Source organism: Centruroides vittatus, unplaced genomic scaffold, assembly GCF_030686945.1.
Source record: "Centruroides vittatus isolate TY-2023 unplaced genomic scaffold, ASM3068694v2 contig_1343, whole genome shotgun sequence".
NCBI lineage: Eukaryota > Metazoa > Arthropoda > Arachnida > Scorpiones > Buthidae > Centruroides > Centruroides vittatus.
The window spans coordinates 385996-407571 of record NW_027120855.1 but is presented as its reverse complement, the minus strand read 5'-3'; the positions used below and the strand labels follow the sequence as shown (position 1 = coordinate 407571).

The following is a 21576-nucleotide window of genomic DNA, read 5'->3' as shown; positions in this document are numbered from 1 at the left end:
GAACAGATGATGTGCAGGAGCAAGCCACTACAGTACTAATTGAAAGTGGAGAGCATATATTTTAAATGAAATAAATTAAAAATATGATTAAAAATTTCATCCTGGCATTGTGATGATGTCACAATAAATAATTGCTCATTTATTTTTAATGTTTACCACAGAGATTTCATTTATTTGTTACTGTATTAGTACATTTACATTGACACAGCAATGCAGTGCTCTTTTCAGCCAAAATGAGAGAGACAAGTCTTACAAGATATACTGTTATAAGTGAATCAGGACATTACTTCAAAAAAGCAAAAACGAGCAATTTTCACACACATGATTATGCTCTTATTTGCATGGAAATATGGTAAAGTTTAATGTTACTCAAACATAAAATACAGTAGAGCGTCGTTTATTCGAAAGCCGATCGACCGAAAGCTTTCTGGTCGGACTGTGTCGTGCCGAATCGAACGTTTTTGATACTAGATTAACTTCTAAAGTATAATTTTTTTGTTTTTATATTTTTCAATACATTTATTTTGTTTGTACAAAATAAAGAAATAATTTTTAACGATACGATAGCCTCGATTATTATTATAAAAATTTTTGTTAGGCTTAAAATCGACGAAAATTCAAAGCAACGCAACGGAGAAAAATTTCAACATGGGACAGGTTAATGTATTTTTTTTGTACATAATCGGTTATCCGAACAACCCCAGTCCCCAATTGATTCGGATAAATGACGCTCTACTGTATAAACGACTGTATAACTTAGGAACTATCGAAATATATGCACATTGTTACGTAAAGAAGTCTGTTATTTTTGTTTGTTGATATTTGTTAGTTACATGACATTCAAGAACATAAATGTTCACCTTAATGCTCTAATAAATCAATTCTGCTGAACTTGAAGTCAATTTTCAGTGTATTGTGGTGCAGTCCATCAGATTGTAATTCTGTATTTAATTCAATGCATGTATGATATAAATGTTATAACAGCTGAAAAAGTTGCTATGCAACTCGTTGCCAGATTATTTTGTTATTGAGAACAGTTCTGTGAGGCTCCTGGACCTCTTTCTGCTATGAAAGCATTAAGAGGCCCAGGATGTAGTTTGTGTATGTTGTGACAGGGCAGCTGGCACTTGTTCCAGCTGCCACAAGGGATAGTAGGAATATGTTTCCTGTTGTCTGTGTATATTGTGAATGTGCATTGAGTACCCAGAGTTATGCTTAGATTAAGAATTTGTAGTGTGTAGTTATATGCAATAATTGCCTAGTGTTGTGTATTGTTGTTGTATAGTATAAGTGTGTGCTAGGTACTTGGAGTGTTGTTTAGTAAACCTAATGTTATATGAAATAAACTAAGGTGAAAGAGAATTTTTAATTTGATAATCATCTCAATAACCAGTTAGTAGAGATATGAGGCTTATCAAACTGCAATGAAGCCAAGTAATCAAGATCACATTGAAAAAAGACTTTTATTAATGGAATGCATTTTTTTTCTCAGTGGACCCTCCTCAGCTACAACTACATGAATATAGATACCTACAATAGTTGTGAAAACCCATATTTAAAATTTAGCATAATTTTCACATAAAAGTTTTTTACAAATGGAAAAATACAAACCCTGCAATATTTAACATAATAGTAACAAGTTACATGGTTACACTGTAACTGTTTATACTTCCATCTGATTATATTTCTACTCATAGTTCAAACAGACAAACCTCAAGAATTTTTAATGCCTATTCTAACCAAAACCATACTGAATATCACGATCACAAGCTTCTGGTTTGTCCAAAGCCACAGAAGAATACTGTGGAAAAACCACAAAGACTATCTCCAGCAATTTGGAATAAAAAAATTTTGAAAAAGATAGCTGGCTACAACTTAGTATTCTTAGATAAATACAACACTTACTTGAGCCTGTGACCGGTGTGAAAATAAACAAAATCAAATCAACAAACGTTTTCCGAACACCTTCCGCGTCCTTCCTCGGGTTAAAATGGCTGGATTCTTTTTTTATAATCTCGTTCCGAACTTTTAAAAAACGAAATTTGAACGATGACAGTTTGATTGCGTAATGTCCATTGCGCAAGCGCTGTATCCGTCGTGTTCCCTACTGATCTGAATCGTCTTTCTCCTGTGTGTTTAGATATTCCTGCGTTGCATTCTTTTTTTAATCTTAGGGTCACATGACCTCACGAGTCATCTGACCTCAATCAAATCTCCATGCAACCTCTTGTAATAAAGCTTGCCAAGCAAGCGAAAGAGCCATCTCCTCACGTGAATTAATGCATGTCATTGTAGTTTGCGCTTTATAAATCTCTATCGCTTCTAGCTATTTGAGGTGGTCCATTCGGGGTGTTTTGATTATTAGTGTGGCTCCCGCGAAGTCCACATTAATGCCCGGTTCCGAAGCATACACCGCGAGTGATGCGGTAGCTCTGTTATACCGTATATCTGCCTTGTGCTCTTTAACTGATGTCTGTCGAGCGTTTCGTTGATCCTATATAGATCAGATCCCTATTAAACCTCTCATCCCTCATCGGAATTTGGTAGACGCCCGTCATTCTCCTCGGCTCAGATGGGTCCTTTTCATTACGTAACAAACTATAGATAGTTGGGTCTCTCCTGTAAGCAATGGTGATTTTAGTATTCTCTATTCATATCATATGTCACCATCTACATATCAAATGGTTTTTCTGTGTTTATTCATTTTGTTTTTCAGCTTTGAATTAGGTTATTCTGTATCTGCAACATACTTGCTGCTACACACCAAATATAATTTCTTCTTGCTTCTTTTATTTATCTATTAAATCTATCTTTTAAAAGTTCAAAAGATTATTATGACACTGAATCTGAGTTAGAAGATACGGAGATTATAGAAAATGATCGGGACAGTGAGTCCAAACAATTGGCTAATTAGACAGATGATTTTTTGTAGAAGACAAGAAAAGTGAAACAAAGACTGTCATCTGTCAAGACTGTCTTAAAAATGTTTACAAAAAAAGTCATGTAATTACTAAATGTATCAAATGTAAAGGGAAGCAACAGACTCAAATGGAGTGATTTATTTTTTAATTATCTAAAAATCTTTATAATTGCATTTGTTCAACAAAAAGTTCTAAGAATAATTCCTTCTTTTATTTTATCAATATTTTTTAAAAAACTAACCATTAAAGGATATGAGTATTAATCACGTTGGTAACCTTTGCTTAATTTCATTATTACTTCAGTAACAAAGAACATTTTCAAACAGCTTGACTGTCCTACTTCAGGTCAGTTATACATGTTCCATTTATGATGCTCGTTCTATAGCATTATACATTCGAACTCAATTCGAAATTTCAATTATTTTTGAAATTTACGAAATTTAAATGTATCGAATGAAATTTTACAACTCGTGTATTCTATATAATTTTATATTAACACACTATAGTTTAATTGAATTATTATAATAACCTTTTATCGGGGTTATCGTAAAAACTTCCCAAGCACGTGATAATGAATCTGCATCTAGTATATTAATGCACTCTCTCTTCGAGGCTGTTTTAGATCTCTAAAAATTTTGTTTCTTCTCTAATAAAACACTTATTAATCAATAATGCTTGCTTGCTTCAATTTAGCTTCAATTCCTGGTTCTACTGTTCGTGGATAAATGTGTTGTTTGTTTCTCTCTTTCAATATCATATTTGTGTTCTTTAATCCTGTGCTTCTAAGAATGTATTTGTGGCTTCTATGTAAATTAAATCCTTGTCAAATCTGTCACCCTTTAATGGTATGCTATAAATTCCAGGAGCTCTGGTCCTATCTATAATATCTTTATCATTTTGCAGCATTTCGTATATAGTATTGCCCCTTTTGTATGCCAGCGCTGTTCTTCCAATACGTGTAATTTCTTTTTATATTGGTTTCAGCTTTTTTTCATGTTCCACCACTATGTTTCTAGACTCTGCTGGGATATGTTTTCTGCACTGGGGTTGTATCTTGTCATGTATGGCATATATGTATTTTTCTGCTAAATGTTCTCCAAATTTTATCGAGTACCCGTGTGCTATTGCTTTTCTCCTTACGTGCTTAAGGTTTATGACTGTGTCCTCAATACACCGATGGAATGGGTAAATGCCTTCTTGACTAACAACTTAAATGCAGCTCCTTTATATCTAAATGTATTATTTGATTGAGCTGAATGGATAAAGAAATGTATTCTGGTTTATAATAAACATTTGTATGTATGCTGTTTCTTTAAATTTGATTTTAATATCCAAAAATTGGACGAATGTGATGCTATCTTGTTCCAGTTTTAGGGTAAGGCCGAGACTCCACTAACGTAAAAACGGGTGTAAAACCCTTTACCATAAAAGCCTTTAATCGTGTGACCTTGATAATTTATGCCCGAGCAGGTCGTAAAACCAGCATAAAAGAGAGTCGAGCAGTGTTTAACTTTTCATGCTAATATGGTCGTAAAACGGTACCATCCGCCAATCAGAAGTCAGCAAAATATAGGTCATTGTGACATAGTGTGGAAATGGTGGAAAACGAGCTTTTGTGTACGTTTTCTCGTGGCTACTCTAGAATAGGTCTGGAAAGATTTGTCGAAAACATCCGAAAGTATTCACGTATCTACGACGAGAGGTATCCCGATTATAATAATGGATGCCCAAAGCGTGCGATATGGATGGCCAAAGGAAAATCCTTCAATTTTGAGGAGTATATAATAAAAATGCTAAGGTTATAAAAGCTGTATATTATCTTAATACGATAATAAAAGTTAATATATGAAAGTAAAGATATTGTTTTTACTACATTTCTAATTATAGTACAGAAAAAACTCGTAGAATATAATTATTGTCTTTATATCAATATATCACGTTTGTAACTGTACGGGTGTAACTTCGACAGCACCGTCACCGTAAAAAGTTTGCTAGTCGGACCTCCACCACAATCAGAGTGCAAACACAAATAGCGATTAAAAGTTTTTACGGCGAGGGGTTTTACACCCATTTTTACGCTAGCGGTATCTCGGCCTAAGACCATACCGATTCGTGTTAATTCAGTATGTGTTCTTTAATCCATTCTTATAAGCACAGGATTAAGAACACAAATATGATATTGAAAGAGAGAAACAAACAACACGTTTATCCACGAACAGTAGAACCAGGAATTGAAGCTAAATTGAAGCAAGCAAGCATTATTGATTAATAAGTGTTTTATTAGAGAAGAAACAAAATTTTTAGAGATCTAAAACAGCCTCGAAGAGAGAGTGCATTAATATACTAGATGCAGATTCATTATCACGTGCTTGGGAAGTTTTTACGATAACCCCGATAAAAGGTTATTATAATAATTCAATTAAACTATAGTGTGTTAATATAAAATTATATAGAATACACGAATTGTAAAATTTCATTCGATACATTTAAATTTCGTAAATTTCAAAAATAATTGAAATTTCGAATTGAGTTCGAATGTATAATGCTATAGAACGAGCATCATAAATGGAACATGTATAACTGACCTGAAGTAGGACAGTCAAGCTGTTTGAAAATGTTCTTTGTTACTGAAGTAATAATGGAATTAAGCAAAGGTTACCAATGTGATTAATATTCATTTTCAAATTGTTCTTTGCACAGCAATAACTCACTGGTAGTTTGCTTGAAGTTATAAGTTTTTTATGTAACCAATTGAATAGTTTAGATAATTTATCATTATAGTGCCCTGGTTTTGAAATATTTGAAAAAGGAAAATGTCACAACTAGATATTCTTATGTAAGGTATTAAACTCACAAAACAACCTTCGGCAAAAATGTAATGTTGTTCAATTTATTTATGATACCTGAAGGATGTCATTGCAAATGACTGAAAATGTTGGTGATTAAAATTTTTTGCTGCTTATGAAGGCTATTTTGTGAGTTTAAAAGATGTAATTTTTATTGTTCAAATGCTTGAAAATATTTGAATAATTTTTTTATAATCTTGATGACAACTAATTCAGTTTGAAAGAGTTTAGATGTATTTTATATTGTACTTTCCTGAAACGTTTTTAATAGATTAATCAGAAACATCTAAAAATGCTAAAATTTATGAATTTACATTTAAAAATTTACTATTTTATGCATTACTTTTAAGATTTTATCAATAAAGAATTGATGTTTAGTTATATAAATTATAATTATTAAGTAATTTTATCTGATACTTTTTAATAAATGAAATTCTCATTAGTTGTAATCGTTTACTTTATAGTTAATATGGACCTACAAGAGAAATTTGACGTTAGACGAACGTTTTGTTAATGCGGCGAATAGTATGTGTCGAAAATTTCTGCAGCAGGTAAAGTTTGTCCGGCGTATATGGAAAAAATGAAGGATTTAATTCTAAAGTGAACTAAGTCCACACAAATTATTTAAGAGATAGTGAGTTATTTAGGAATTATTTTATTTTGAAAAGATATCAAATTATTTCCGTAGGTACTACGTACGGTACACTTAATGCAGTGTATCGTCTTTCCGAACATAAAATGCAGAAAAATTACGAACGAGTTAATTACAATTTATAGATAATAAAAGAAATTTAATTTAAATTCGGTTCAATTTAGAAGTGAATCCTGAAAATATTACTTTCTTGCTTTTTATTCATTCCCATAAATTTAAGTAGAATTTGAAAAAAATGCTGTTACTTGTTGTGTTGAATTTCATATTGTTTTCATAATACTAACTTTAAAGTGGATTAATAATGTATGAAACACAATTTTGGAATTTTATTGCAATTTTCTACTTTATTTCTTCATTCGTATAATTTACTGTTTTTACATTTGAAGAAAATTTAATATTATGTTATTTTTTGTAATGACTATAATATATTGAATTTAAATAAGATATGTGCATAAAACAAGATTTAATAAAACTGCATAAAAATTTCAGAAATGTTTGTGTAACAATAACTTTAAAGTAATTTTTTTAATTGATTTTTAGCATGAAGAATGCAAACCGATTGGAGCCAGGAGTCAAATGTTATCCTGTTTGATAGATTACATGGAAAATAATACGGATGCCGAATGCCGGTCGTTTTTAAAAAAGATGGAAACAATTATATTTAGTGATTATAGATTAATATATAAATTTACGGATGCCTGTAACGACGATATTAATAAACTTCAGTGTGGTCGCATAGATATAAATTCTGAGGTAAGAATTGGGTAAAGAAAAAGTTGATAATTTTTTAAAAATAAACTTAGATATCATAATTTCTTGTGTGTAATCTGCAGTGACTTGTAACTTTCACTGGTATATATCTTGCAGAAAATTGTTAGAACAGAAATGAAATTTTCTGCATAAATTGCACCAGCATAAATCTTGCACTTCCAAGCTTGGTTTTGAAAAATGATACACAATTGATATGCAGTTTGGGAGGTCTTATCTCAAATATTTTGTTTTATTTCTGTTTATTTCATTTTATTTATATTGAAAATTTATTTTGAAAGCGATTAGAAGATAAGTGGAACGAAAAACTTTCGAGTATTTGAGATACAAAGCGTAATGTGGATTGTGTTGAAATGACAAAATGTTTTTTAGTTTTGTTTTATTTTTGATTTATTTCTCTAAAGATGATGATCATAATAAAGACTAGAAATAAAACAAATAACATTAGACGACTAGGTAGGCTGACCTGCTATACTAAAAACAACGTAACACCAAACTTAACAAAAGGAAAATATTCAAGACAGTTAAAACATACTTATACAGCACTAATAAAATATGCACTTAGAGGAATACAACTGATACTCAAACAAACTAGCAGCCAAGTTGCAAAGATTCAAATGATAAAAAACTTGTATGCTACAAAAAACATATAACATCATTTAGTCTGTAGTAAAACTGTTTATGTTGATAAGAGTTAAGTTCTTAGGGCATATTTCTGGTCATAAAATCATTGCCAAATTTTCAAATAAAGATCCAAAATATTTCTAATCTCAAACATTGAAATAAATATGATGAACATCAGGGTTACAGAATGTATCCAATTGTGTGAATAAGGTTCCTGGAGAATTAATACAGTTCAATGGAAATTTGCAGAAGAAAAATAATATGGCAATAACCACAACAGTGCTGATAAAATGGAGTAGCATCATGGCTAAGCCTATAGGTACTGAATCATACATTAATTGAAAAAATTCACCAAAATGTGTGGGAACTTGTATTTTAAAAGTGAAATTGGAATGTTGTTGACCAATCTCTACACCTTACTTTTCCATTACTAGTTTAATCAAAACATGTTTTCAACAGTTCAGAGGTCTGCCTCAGGTAGAAAATGTGTTAAAATACAAATTAAAGAAAACCGTTATTTATAAACAGTGGTTATAGTTCTACACTTGAATAAATGCTCAGAGTTTTAAAATATTACTACTCAGACACCTTATACCTCTGAGAAATTATTAATTTAATATTGCAAACGTTTTCCACCTGTTCCACGGGTCATCTTCAAGCAATTTTTACTTTTGGAATGTTATCTCGTGCAGGTTCAAATGTATATGCGCAAGATATTTCAAATTTTAAAAACTGTTGGAACATTCCACGTAAAATATAAAATATAAACAATAATAAAAGTAATTAAATAAATGTATCGATCCGCTAAATAATAACTTAAGGGACGTAAGCTGACATAAAATGCATTAACAAGTAATATATATCTATATTTTATACGGGATGAGGATATGCTGTATGCTTGATTAAATGGGGTGTTTGTCAATCGTGAATCTCCACGCAGTTGGCAAATTTGTTGCGTCTTTATAGTTCAAACATCTACCTGTTATCCCTGATCTGTATATTTCAGATTTTTCCATGGTTTTTAAAATTTGAAATATCTTGCGCATATACATTCGAACCTGCACGAGATAACATTCCAAAAGTAAAAATTGCTTGAAGATGACCTGTGGAACAGGTGGAAAACGTTTGCAATATTAAATTAATAATTTCTCAGAGGTATAAGGAGTCTGAGTAGTAATATAGTTCTACCATTAGAACTTGGTTCTTTTCTTTAATTTGTATTTTAATGCATTTTTAACTTGAGGCAGACTTTTGAATGGGGCCACCCCTTTGAATAGGACCACCTCTACAAATACCTAGGATTTTTGACCTGTCTGGATTTTATTTTGTGCTCAATTCTGTGGAGCAATATGTTGTCATCTTAACCACTCAGCCATCTGGCTGTCTGCTGCCTACTTACATGGTTATATGCTTATAGTAGGGATGAGTTAGTCTTGTTTACCAGACCATGATTTTGATTTTTAGAATAAGCCATAACCGAAACAGAGATTCAGAAAGAACCAAAAAATGAAAATCTGTTTTTATTTCAAAAGTCTTATGGACGCTATGTAATGGGTAAAATTTTGTGTGTACTCACATTAAATAAAATATTCACTCTTTTCCCATATGAAAAATTTGCAAATTTATAAACTTTGTTTAAAAAATTTTCTGAATTGTCTTGATTAAATAGATATCGCCAATAGAGACAGTATTAGTTTTTTTATTATTTTTTACTTGAAACATTATTACAAGTACTTTTGTCAAATTGTCTTTTTCAGGCATAGAAAAATGAAATTTTACAATTTAAAAAATATGTTAATGTGTTTCAAACAGTAAATCAATTAATCAAACATTTATTTGTTATGGCTTTTGCCTTTACAAAGGGGTTGCAGAATTTGTAGCAACAATAATAATTCGAAACATTGTTATAAATAATTGCAAAAAATAATAATATAACTTAAATTAATGAATCTATGTTAGCATGTTTAATGAATGACAGAAAAATGTATAAATTTTATATAACATTACAGGACTTAAATTATCGTCATATAAACAAAACATATTAAAATCAATTGTCAAAAAGTATCCTTTAAGTGTTCAGTAAGTTCACAAGATACAAATAGATAATTCTTAACGGTTTTAAAAAATCTGTTACATAGTGGACAATTGGAGTAAGCAGATATATTCATACTATGTCCATTTAATAAAATAGTATAGTCATTGAGTCATAGTTGTATTATTAAAGATTTAATCTTGTAATATAAATTTGATAATAAATAATGTTGAGGTATCCATGGGGATGATAAAGAAGTTTCAAAAAAGCTACACTTTTGCTCAATATAAAGAATATCTTGGGCCCAATATTTATTTTCTAATGACTGGAAAAGTTCAGCTAGAAAAAGTTTTTTTTATCAGGGAATTGAGTATAATAAGCAATTGAATAACCTAAATCAGATGATAAACGTTTGACTAAAAAGGGCCAAGTTACAACCAAAGAATTACTACCTATTAATTTCAATTTATTATAGACCATCTTTCTGAGATCAAATTCTGGTAGCTGTAACATTTTAAACCAGTATCTAAAAATGGCCAATGCTAAACGTATAGCCATTGGCAGTCGACCCGGTTTGAATCCTAAAATGGTCCAGGCACTGAATGATTAATATGAAATATCGATCTGATAAATTTCAGTTGAGTCTTCTCTAATTTATCAACATAAAATAGACTCCAAATAGGAAACATAAATCCCAAACTTGAGCATATCAAGGAATCACACGATCGAAAGTATGACTTAATAGAAAACTGTTTCATTTTAACCATGATCCTTATTAGATTAGTGAGTTGTTGTTTATATTTCAAAAACAATTTGTCTAAATGAAAAGAAAACAAGCCCTGTGGAGTAAAATGAATACTCAAATATTTGTAAGACAAGACAACCTCTAACACTCCGGATCAAGGAGGAGAACAAAAACTTGCACAACATACCAACTATGCCCTGTGCTGAAATAAACATACACGACATCCTCTACGCTGTTAACAGAACACACAACTGGAAAACAACTGATGTAGACAACATTCAGAATTTCTGGTACAAAAAGTTTACATCACTGCACCAGAAACTAGCTAAACACCTAACACACATCATCCTCAATCCACAAGACATGCCAAAAGTTCTTACTCAGGGCATCACCTACATGAAACCTAAAAACACCACCACCACAGACCCTACACAATACAGACCAATTACATGTCTTCCAACACTCTACAAATTATTGTCATCCTGTATCGCAAACAAAATATACAAACATATTGAAGAACACGACATTCTAACGGAACAGCAAAAAGGTTGCCGTAGAAATCACAGGGGATGCAAAGAACAGTTACTCATAGATTCAGTCATTCTACGGCAAGCACACAAACAACACAGAAACATACACATGGCATATATAGACTACAGAAAAGCATTCGACAGTGTTCCGCACACTTGGCTGCTACATATCCTACACATGTACAAAATACATCCATCACTCATTGCATTCTTTTAAAACACTATGCAGCACTGGAGAACAAAACTACATCTCAGGGTTAGTAACACTTCCATACAAACAAACCAAATTTTTATTAGGCGAGGAATTTTTCAAGGAGATTCCTTGAGTCCTCTCTGGTTCTGCTTAGCCCTGAACCCATTATTCAACATGTTAAACAACACGCAATATGGTTACAATATCAGACACGAAAAAACAACACAGTTTACACTGTCACATCTCATGTACATGGATGACATAAAACTTTATGCATCCACACAAAAACAACTTCATCAACTCCTACAAATCACACATTCATACACCAAGGACATACAAATGGAATTTGGCCTAGATAAATGCAAAACACTACGCATAGAAAAAGGAATCCTGAAGAAAGAAGATTTTGCACTTAGAAATGGAGACGTTATTGAATCCATGGAAGAGGGCGAGTTCTACAAGTATTTAGGATTCCAACAGGACAAACTAACAGAACATACACAAATAAAGCAAAGATTAATTAAAGAATACCAAAGTAAGTTAAATGCTATTCTCAGAACACAGTTACATACAGTCAAAGCAATAAACACATATGTCATCCCAGTACTCACATATTCTTTTGGAGTTATACATTGGACTCACACAGATCTCGAGCAACTCCAAAAGAAAACAAGAACAACACTTACTAAGCATAAACAACATCATCCTGAATCCTCCACAGAAAGATTAACCCTTCCACGTGGCGTAACCTTTCCAGATGGCGGACGTGGCCTGATTGACATAATTAACCTTCACTACAAACAAATACAGTCACTGCGAGAGTTTTTCTACAAAAAACAAGAAACATCACAATTACATAAGGCAGTAACTCTAGCAGACTCAAATAACACACCATTAAACTTACACTCACATCATATGGACACAACGCAACATATAAAAAGCATAGACACCATTAAGCAATCGTGGGCTGGAAAGGCACTCCATGGCAGGCATCCTTATGATCTGGCCCAGGATTTTGTTGACAAAACTGCGTCAAACAGCTGGTTAGCTCGGGGATTCCTCTTTGGGGAGACGGAAGGATTCATGATTGCCATACAGGATCAGGTCATAAATACTAAAAACTACAGAAAACACATACTCAAAGATGCAACACTCACAAATGACACATGCAGAAAATGTCACATAATGCCAGAAACTATACAACACATCACCTCTGGTTGCAAGCTCTTGGCACAGACAGATTATTTACACAGACATAATCAAGTAGCAAATATAATACACCAAGAGCTTGCAAAGAAACACAAATTAGTAGACATCCACAAACCATACTACAAATACATTCCGCAGACAGTATTGGAAAACAACACGCACAAAATGTACTACGACAGAGCCATAATCACAGATAAAACAATTTATCACAACAGACCAGACATCACACTCATTGACAAACACAATAAAATCACATACATTATAGACATATCCATTCCAAACACTCACAATTTACAAAACGCATGCACTGAAAAAATTAGCAAGTACACAGAACTCGCCCAGGAAATAAGGCATCTGTGGAGGATGGATAGGGTGCTTATTGTACCTGTTGTTCTCTCCTCTACAGGTGTCATACCACACACACTACACAAAAGCCTGGGCACATTACAATTGAATAGAAACACATACATCACACTACAGAAGGCCACTATATTGAATACATGTCATATTGTGAGAAAATTCCTGAATACAGACACACACACACTGATACACTTCTTTAATTTCTGTTTTGGTTACTATGCTTTGACTTTGGTCCAGCATAGTACACAGCCACCAGTGTTAACCGAGTATATCTCACTTAACCCAACACATAATAATAAAGAACTTTAACTGACTTATTCAAGTCAGTTAAAAACTCCAAAAACATTGAATTTTTGCAAAAAATGTCTGCATTTCTTAAACAGTTTTTCAAAAAAATTGCGTGATTATGTTGTAAATAAATTTTGTGTTTTTGGAAGTCAGAAAGTCTATTAATTATAATCTAGAGCTAAAAATAGTCATTTGTGGTATCGATTACTACAATTTTATTTTTTAATCAACACATTGCACGAAATTAATAATTGTATGTGCTAACCTATGATGGTGATATATGCTTAAATCAAAGCATTCTTAATAAAAAAAAACAGTGTGTCCCAAATTAATTAATGTTGAAAGTGAAGGCTATAACCACTATTTGTGAGTTGGCTAACCTGGACCAATCAGATGTGGACAAGGTTTATTTGCTGTTTTTGAAGCGCTTTATTGTTGGTATTTCATCAAAGATGCTTTTCGAACAATACCCCTTGTCGGTTTGACCTATTGGCATATTACAATACATGTACGTGTATTATAATTATAATATAATATCAATAACAACGTTACTATTTAAAAAATTGCATACTTAGACAGTATTTCAAAACATCATATCAAATCTCAGAGAACTATTTACTGTAAATATCATAATTGTTAAACCTTTCAAAATAGGTAATCAATTTTTATAATTGTGTCATTGAGATTTGATGTGATACTTTAGAATACACTGTCTTAAGTATGTTTTTGAAGTAGTAATGTTCTTATTGATGATGTGTGATAATTGTAATACATATATTGTAATGTGCCAATAGGTCAAACTGATGAGATGCATTGCTCAAAATGGGTCTTTGATTTAATATTGGCAATAAAGCACTTCAAAATGACAAATAAACCTTGTTCTCATCTGATTAGTCTGTATTAGCTAAATTATGAATAGCAGATAAAGCTTTTAAAGTATTTTTTCAGTTTAAAAAAATTTTTACATTAATTTATTGGTTTAGTGTTGCATGGCTAATTATACTGTAAGCTAATTTAATTGTATGTATGATTTAATTTGAATTTTCCAAAACTACATAGTAATAATTATTAACAGGTTCATAAATTGTTTTATTTTGTATGGGTATAGGTTCATAATTTTTAGGAAAATTTTGTGTGTGTTCGAGGGATATTTTAGTCCTGAAAATATTCTGCACTCCTGGGTGCAGCATAATACTAGGCACTGATATCAAATGAGCAGAACATAATTCACCAAAATAGTAGTGATAATGTAGGCTGAAATCTTGAAAAAACTAAATAGAAAGATTGTAATGTTGATGTCTCTAATAGGGTTGATATTTGAAGAGCTTTCTGGAGTTGACATGCTTGGAGAGGCAATGTGGCTAGTGTGGCTATTGGTGGGAATAATTGTCTTAACAGATGTAGAGTAAATAAGCAGTTGTATCATAAACCATTACACCATCACATTTACATTTTTACATTTATCTTCATTTGTTTTAGTTTTTAAGCTTATATAACAAAAAACCTATTGTGGTGTTATATTTAGTCTCTGTATTTGTTACCATATTTGTTGTTTATTTTCTAATATTTTTCTATATTTTTTATACTAATTCTAATAATAACTGTCTTATAAGTATAGTTTCTTTTACTGCAGGAATCCATTCTCTACTAAATTTTGAAACCGCATGCATAGTTTACCAATGTTTACATGGATGTGTCACGATATGAGGCATTCGGGCAAACTGGAGAACTCGCAACATAACTTATTTTTAGTTTGGGATGTTATAATCTTGTGTCAGTGAATATGGAAAGTAAAGTAAATCTTAATATAGATTTACAAGCTTCAGTTCACGGATTACAAAATTCTCAATTTGAATTGTTGGTGAATATGGTTGTAAATCATTACATAGAAATGAAAATTGCCAGAAATTTATGAACTTTCAAGATAAGTAGGAATGTCTAATGTCAATTAAAATGTGGATTCACATATACAAAATGGAAGAGATCTAAGGACGAGACATATTTATATACATATTATTTCAGTTTCCAAGAAAATTGTGATGGCAGATGAATGCATATGGTTTGAAAAGGATTTTTTCACATTTTGTAAAGATGTTCTTGATGAATTCAAAGCTATTGTTAAAGCCCCATAAATAAAAATTTAATTTTTATTTGTGGGGCTCTGACAATAGCTCTGAGGTTCCACCACAGAATTGTTGATTCAGAACAGTGCATATTTGGAAAAAAATTATAATTTGAATCTAATCAGTTGTTAGTATTTTATTTATAGAAAAAAGATGATGATATAAAATGTGTTTATAAGAACTTTTAGTGTTTTAAAAATTTACTTTATTATGAACTTTATTTTTAAATAAACAGGAGCTACATTCGCAAGGTGGAACTATAGAATGCTTATCAAAAGAAACAGAAAAGTTATCGCCAGTGTGTCAGCACGAAATACTTCGTATTGCCGAACTGCAGGGTGACGATTTTCATCTCGATCGACCGTTATTTTTTGCGTGTCGAGAAGATCGTGAAAGATTCTGTTCAAAAGTGAATTCGGGAGAAGGTCGTGTTTATCGCTGCCTAATGAGGCACAAGGACGAGAGGGATATGAGTGATGATGTAAGTATAATTTCAAAAATAAACACATCTACCAAAAAGGCTTAATTGATTCCAGCGAGGTTTAATGCAAAATGAAAACCTTTTACACTAATGTTTTCAATATGCAAATGGAGATTATCTTCAGCTCTGTATATTCTATGAAGGAATGCATAAATCAAACAATGATGTTTTTTGAAAAATTAAACAAAACTTTTGAATACATAAAATATAAAATGAATAAAATGAGGTACAAAAGTAGTTAAAAAGAAAAATTTTAAATGTATCAAATTATATAAATATATTTGTTGCAAATTATACTTTTAAATTACTTAAATGTTCTACTCTTCCACAAATCAGACAAGTAAATAAAATAAAGAACATGCTAACCTTATGTTTTTCCCAGCAGGATGGTGAAAAAATTAACACAAAACAAAAATGGAATAAATATTTTCTTCAGGTCATTCCATGTACATTTATCAAAGCAATTTCATCAACCTGAAGCAGGACTGAAAGTTTGTTTTGTGTTAATTTTTTCACCATCCTGCTGGGATAAATATAAGGTGTTTGTTATATTACTCCAAAAATTTTTTTATTTTGCATTAAACATCACTGGAATCAATTACGGATGTTTTGGTAGATGTGTTTCTTGCTGTTTTGAATTATTTCAATCAACCAATTAGTGTTGGCATTCTAGTATAATTTCATTTTAAAAACCTTTTTAACTGATGGGTTTAGTTGAAAAATGGAATATTCCAAGAAACTACAGAAAATGAATTATTAACAAATTTGGATTTGTGAATCATCAGTTTGTCTTTTAAGAAACTTTCACGGTTTGGTTACGTGTCCACGAAGCTGTACACCTACATTAATTAAGTTGTGTATATTAAAATGCTAGTGAATTGAAAAACAAGCCCTCCTTTTTCTTGAAAACTTCATAATATTGGATATGCTGTTTTTCCACACTATTACTTTAATGATTTGTTACTTAACCTTTAACTAGACTCAGAATGCAGTGTTTCTTCATTTTTTTTTTCTGTAACGTAATTGAATTTTATTTTTCATAAAATATATATATTATTATTTATTAATCAATTAATATACAAAAGTAAACTTTTATTCTTTATTTTTTTAAAAAATACATTATACAGATTTTATTAGTTCATACTAAACAAATTGCAGTGTCATACTGTAAACAAATGTATTTTATAAAAACTGCTGCTGGTATTCATGGTGTACATTAACAACTAGAACACAGATCATACAACCAATTTACAGTCACTTAAAAAGAAACTAATGAAAGTACAGCTATGAAAATGCATTTAGTTGACAAGGGTAACTCAATGGAAATTTTAAAGAAATTGGAAATCATTGGGTTTGTGAGACTGCATGGGAAAAGTAAACTACTCTTATTCGTTGTAGAAAGCAGGCGTTGACATTCTTTTCTTGTGTATGCTGTTTACTTATCAACGTGAAGGTAGACAATAGGGCTTATTTTAGTTTTAAAGGTATCTCAGTCTGAGAAGAAAATGAATTGCAGGAGTTTGGCAAACCAATGATACCAGTTTAGGGTTAAACTATAAATTTTATATCATTAATTTTTGTTGAACTTATTTACTTATTTCAGAATATACTTTTGGCAGTATTCTAAGAAAACAAAACATTGTAAATAGAAATTTGCTTTTGTAATTTGTGGTTACAAAAGATAAATCTTTTACAGAACCAAGAAATAAACATCTTCCACAATTAGTCCAGCACTGGTGTAAGATTCACTTCAAAAATGTTTCCAATCTTCTAAAATCTGCCTCAGGTTTTAAACTTCTGGAATGGACTGTTTCAGAAACAGATGTTCTAAAACAGACTGTTCTTAAGAACATCAGTGTAATTTCAATTTAAATTCTACAGTTGACCAATTTGTTGGGTCCACTTTTGATTGACCCAATTGAAGTCATAAAGATAGTCTAATCCTCAGATTTTCTTACATCAGGGGGTGAGGAACTCTTTTAGCCATTACCCCAAAATATATTTGTGTAAGTCGATATTACCCCCCTCATTTTGAAAAAGAGAAAATCGATACAAATTTAAATTAAACACTATTTATCGAATCATTTTACACTGAAAATGAAAAAGTTTCATGAAAATAATAAATAATAGACAAACCAAATAGAATTATCATTTTGAAACACAATAATTTCATTAAAAACTTTTACTCTTGGTTTTGGAGAAATTCCTTATTACCCCCAATAATTTCATTTTTACCCCATTTGGGGTAGTTTACCCCGGTTCCCTGACCACTGTCTTACATGATGATCCTACCATCAGTAGACAATTAAAAATACAGGGGAGAGAAGACACTAGTATATGAGAAGTTCCTCAAGTATTTGTGTCGCATAATTGCCATCTTCTCTTGATTGTCTCATTGATTAGAGCAGAGTCTATTAACTTTCGTAATTCTTCTTTTGCACAGTCCTATCATTGCTGGTTGCCTTCGTGTTTTCCTGTAATGACACCAAAAATAAGAGAGTTGCTCTCTCAACCCCAAGTCAATATATACCTGCTCCTGGTTTCCTGTTGGGTTTATTGTGCCTCCAGGCCATAACAAGTGATGGAACATTCTAGAAGCTTATAAACAAAGGCTTTGTAACTGACAATTTAATTTTATATACAGAAATGACAAATGATTGTCACAAAGATCTGTCAGAAATGTTTTGCCATGCATGTGAATTACATTCAAAATTCTATAATTCAAAATGTTTGTCTTATTGATCAAATGATATGGCTGGAGTTAATCAAGCTATAATATGGTAAATTAATTAAAAGATATTACATAATTTGGACTAAAAGTAGTAGTTGGGCCCCCATTTTTATGAAATTTAATAATTAGAAATTAAGTAACTTTAATTTCTTCTTCCAGAATATTTTATCTGATGTGGAACTCAAACTTGCTTATCATGCAAATGCATTGCCAATTGTTTGGGTGGACCTTCATCCAATTTTTCCTTCCAAACCAATTAAAATTTAGAAAATATAACCACGCTGGTTATCGACTGCATCAGCTGAGGATGACTACCACAAAATGAGATGACAAAACTTCAAGAAAATTTTGTATATGTCTGATAAAGAAACTAAACAACAAATTAGATGTTTCTCTTTGCTGTCTCTTTGGACATTATTTTTAAAAGTATGGAAACTGTTTTATTAACTGGCAACATTGTTATAGATGCCAGGCCTGTTTGCATGTTACAATGATTGGATACATATATTTGATGTTTGACAATCTTTGTTTGCCAACAGAGTGTCATATTATAAGACTCCTTTTACTAAAAAAATTGTTTAAAGGTAGCATCCTATTTTTATTAAATTTTCACAGAAATTACTCATATGTTGAATACTATTTTTGTAATCATTGATTTCTTTTTGGAATGCAATGATTTTGAATTCATGAGTGAGTAGAAACATAACAAAAATGGCTGTTCGTGAAACTTATTCAAATACTGGAAAATATATCTAGAAGACAATCATAATAAATTCCAGCAAATATTTAATAAAAATTGACAAACATTTTTAGCCATGTCAATTTTCATTAAATATTTGCTGGAATTTATTATGACCCAAAGCAGACCAATTGCTTTGGGTCGTAAATCTTAAATCTGCTGAATTTGATGTTTAATTGTTAGAATTTTGTTCTATAAATATTTAAAGCAACTAATGAAGAATGGGTTAATTTGAATGGGAAAAGCAAACTAGAGAAGAATGGCTTAATTTTGAAGATTGTCAAACTATCAGCAGCATGACAAAGCTGCTTCGACAACCAAAAGATGTATTTAGCATGCTACAGAAGCATGGAACATAAAATAATTTATGTCCCATGCCTCTGTAACATGCTAAAATTGTATTTATGTAACCTGCTAAAATTTTTTGTAACATATTACATATTCCAAAATTTAAAAAATTTTGAACTGTAATGTTAATTTATGGAATGCCTATACATCCTTACAATCAAATGTTGAATTTGGTAGGTTTAAGATTTGTGATCCATAGCAAGCCTGTTAGTGAAATTGAAAATTATTGTCAATTTTCATTAAATGTTTGTTATAATTTATTATGGTTGTGTTTGTGTTTTCTGGCTATTTCTATTCAACCCATGCAGTGTTTTTGATACCAATGGTTTAAAATTTGAAGAAATCTAAGATCTAGCTTTGGAATAGCTGAATAAGTCTCTTTCTTGTTTCCATATTAGTTTTTATTTATTTTAGTGAGGATGCTTCTCTTAAACTTATGACTTCTATGTAGTGATGAAGGTATATGGAAAGAAAAAGGATTCCAAAAAACTGCATGTTTCAAAAGTCAGTCAAAATTGAATAATAGATTCCTATATTCACATTATTCAGTTGAGAAGTTCTTTGTACAGGGAACACCACAGATCTTTGGAGACTGTGAGGAATTTAAAAAATACATCAAGCAATTACCAGTTAATATTAATAATAATAATTTTTATTATGTCACTAAACCAATAAACCAGCAAAAGAACCACTTACTTTGAAAAGTGAATGTTTTTGTTTATTTTTAAAGGACATCTTCAGGCTAATGTTCTAATTTCACATTACCACCCATCTAAAGGAACACTGAGCTGACATATCAAAAGACCTATTAACCCTGCCCTGTCAATGGATTCTAGGGACCTAGACATAAAAGTTTATTTTGTTTCGGCTTTTATGAGAGTAGAAATGGCAGAATTTACAAAGGATGTGTTGGAAGGCAGTGGTAGGGACAATACATAGATCTTTCTTAGTTCCATCTCTCCAAGCATATCTAAACAGCGTTGCAGATTATTTCTGTTGCAGTGCACATGGCAAAGTATCCCCAGCCAAGTTTAGATATTCCTTTAACTGCATCAGGAAGTCAATATATCTACAGACATTTCTTTGTAATAAATGTGATCACTGTATTGCTCATCCCCAATTCCTTTTGTGAGCTCTCTATCTTTACACACAGCTCATGTCTTTTGATCTCATGGCTTTATTTTACTAATTGTTTCCCAGCCTGCTTTATTTAGGTTGTTGTGTAATGATGGACAATGTTTCCTTACATGAAAAATTGAGGGTTTATGCAATTCCATTGTGGCATTTGTTATCAAGAGCTAAGACAATGTACAGGTACAGTACATTGGGACCACTGCTAGAATGTTGCAAGTCCGTGTTGCAGTGCATCAAGATGACATTGCAAATAATTGATCTACAATTGAACTTGCAAAAACAAAAAAAGTACTAGAGCAGGGCTATGTGCCACTTTGGTTCCAGGCTAAGTTACTGAGGCAGTGCTATGACAAAAGAACTTTGTTCATATGGAGAAGTCATACCTACCATTGGAAATTTCGCAACTGAATGGCATTATTTAAACCAAGGATGAGCAACACGCAGCCCTCGGGTCGCTTGCGGCCTGTTAAACATGTTTATGCGGCCCGCCAAGCATTTCTAAAATTGAATTTATTTTATCGACTTTCTCCCATCAATATAATGTTATAAAATTAATTATAATAAAATGGTAGTACATACTAAACCGAAACAATTTTTTGTGACGAGTTACTCACTTGTCGGCGACTTGTTTAAACATGCAATACGAACGCGCCGCGTCTGTGCTTGTTTGTGTTTGCTTCTGCCATTCAATCAGTCAGACTGATAAGCTGTTAACTAGCAATTTTAGCAATTCTTGTGTTTCTTGAAAGGCGCGAGTGCAATATTATTGTCAAAAAGGTAATATTAGAGTTTTTTTATTCAAAATTAAGTTTTCCTACAAATTTTTTTAACTTTCAAATTTTTAATCCATAA

General features: G+C 31.5%; 1 protein-coding gene across 1 annotated transcript in view; it reads left to right on the top strand.

Annotated features, from left to right (window-relative positions):
- Window positions 1–21576, top strand: part of Glg1 (golgi glycoprotein 1) — a 171409-nt gene that overhangs the window by 7738 nt on the left and 142095 nt on the right. Inside the window, exons 3-5 of the mRNA XM_067289283.1 lie at window positions 6232–6318; window positions 6960–7172; window positions 15527–15772. Of these exons, the coding sequence (XP_067145384.1) occupies window positions 6232–6318; window positions 6960–7172; window positions 15527–15772 (546 nt within the window). The remainder of the gene's footprint in view (window positions 1–6231; window positions 6319–6959; window positions 7173–15526; window positions 15773–21576) is intronic.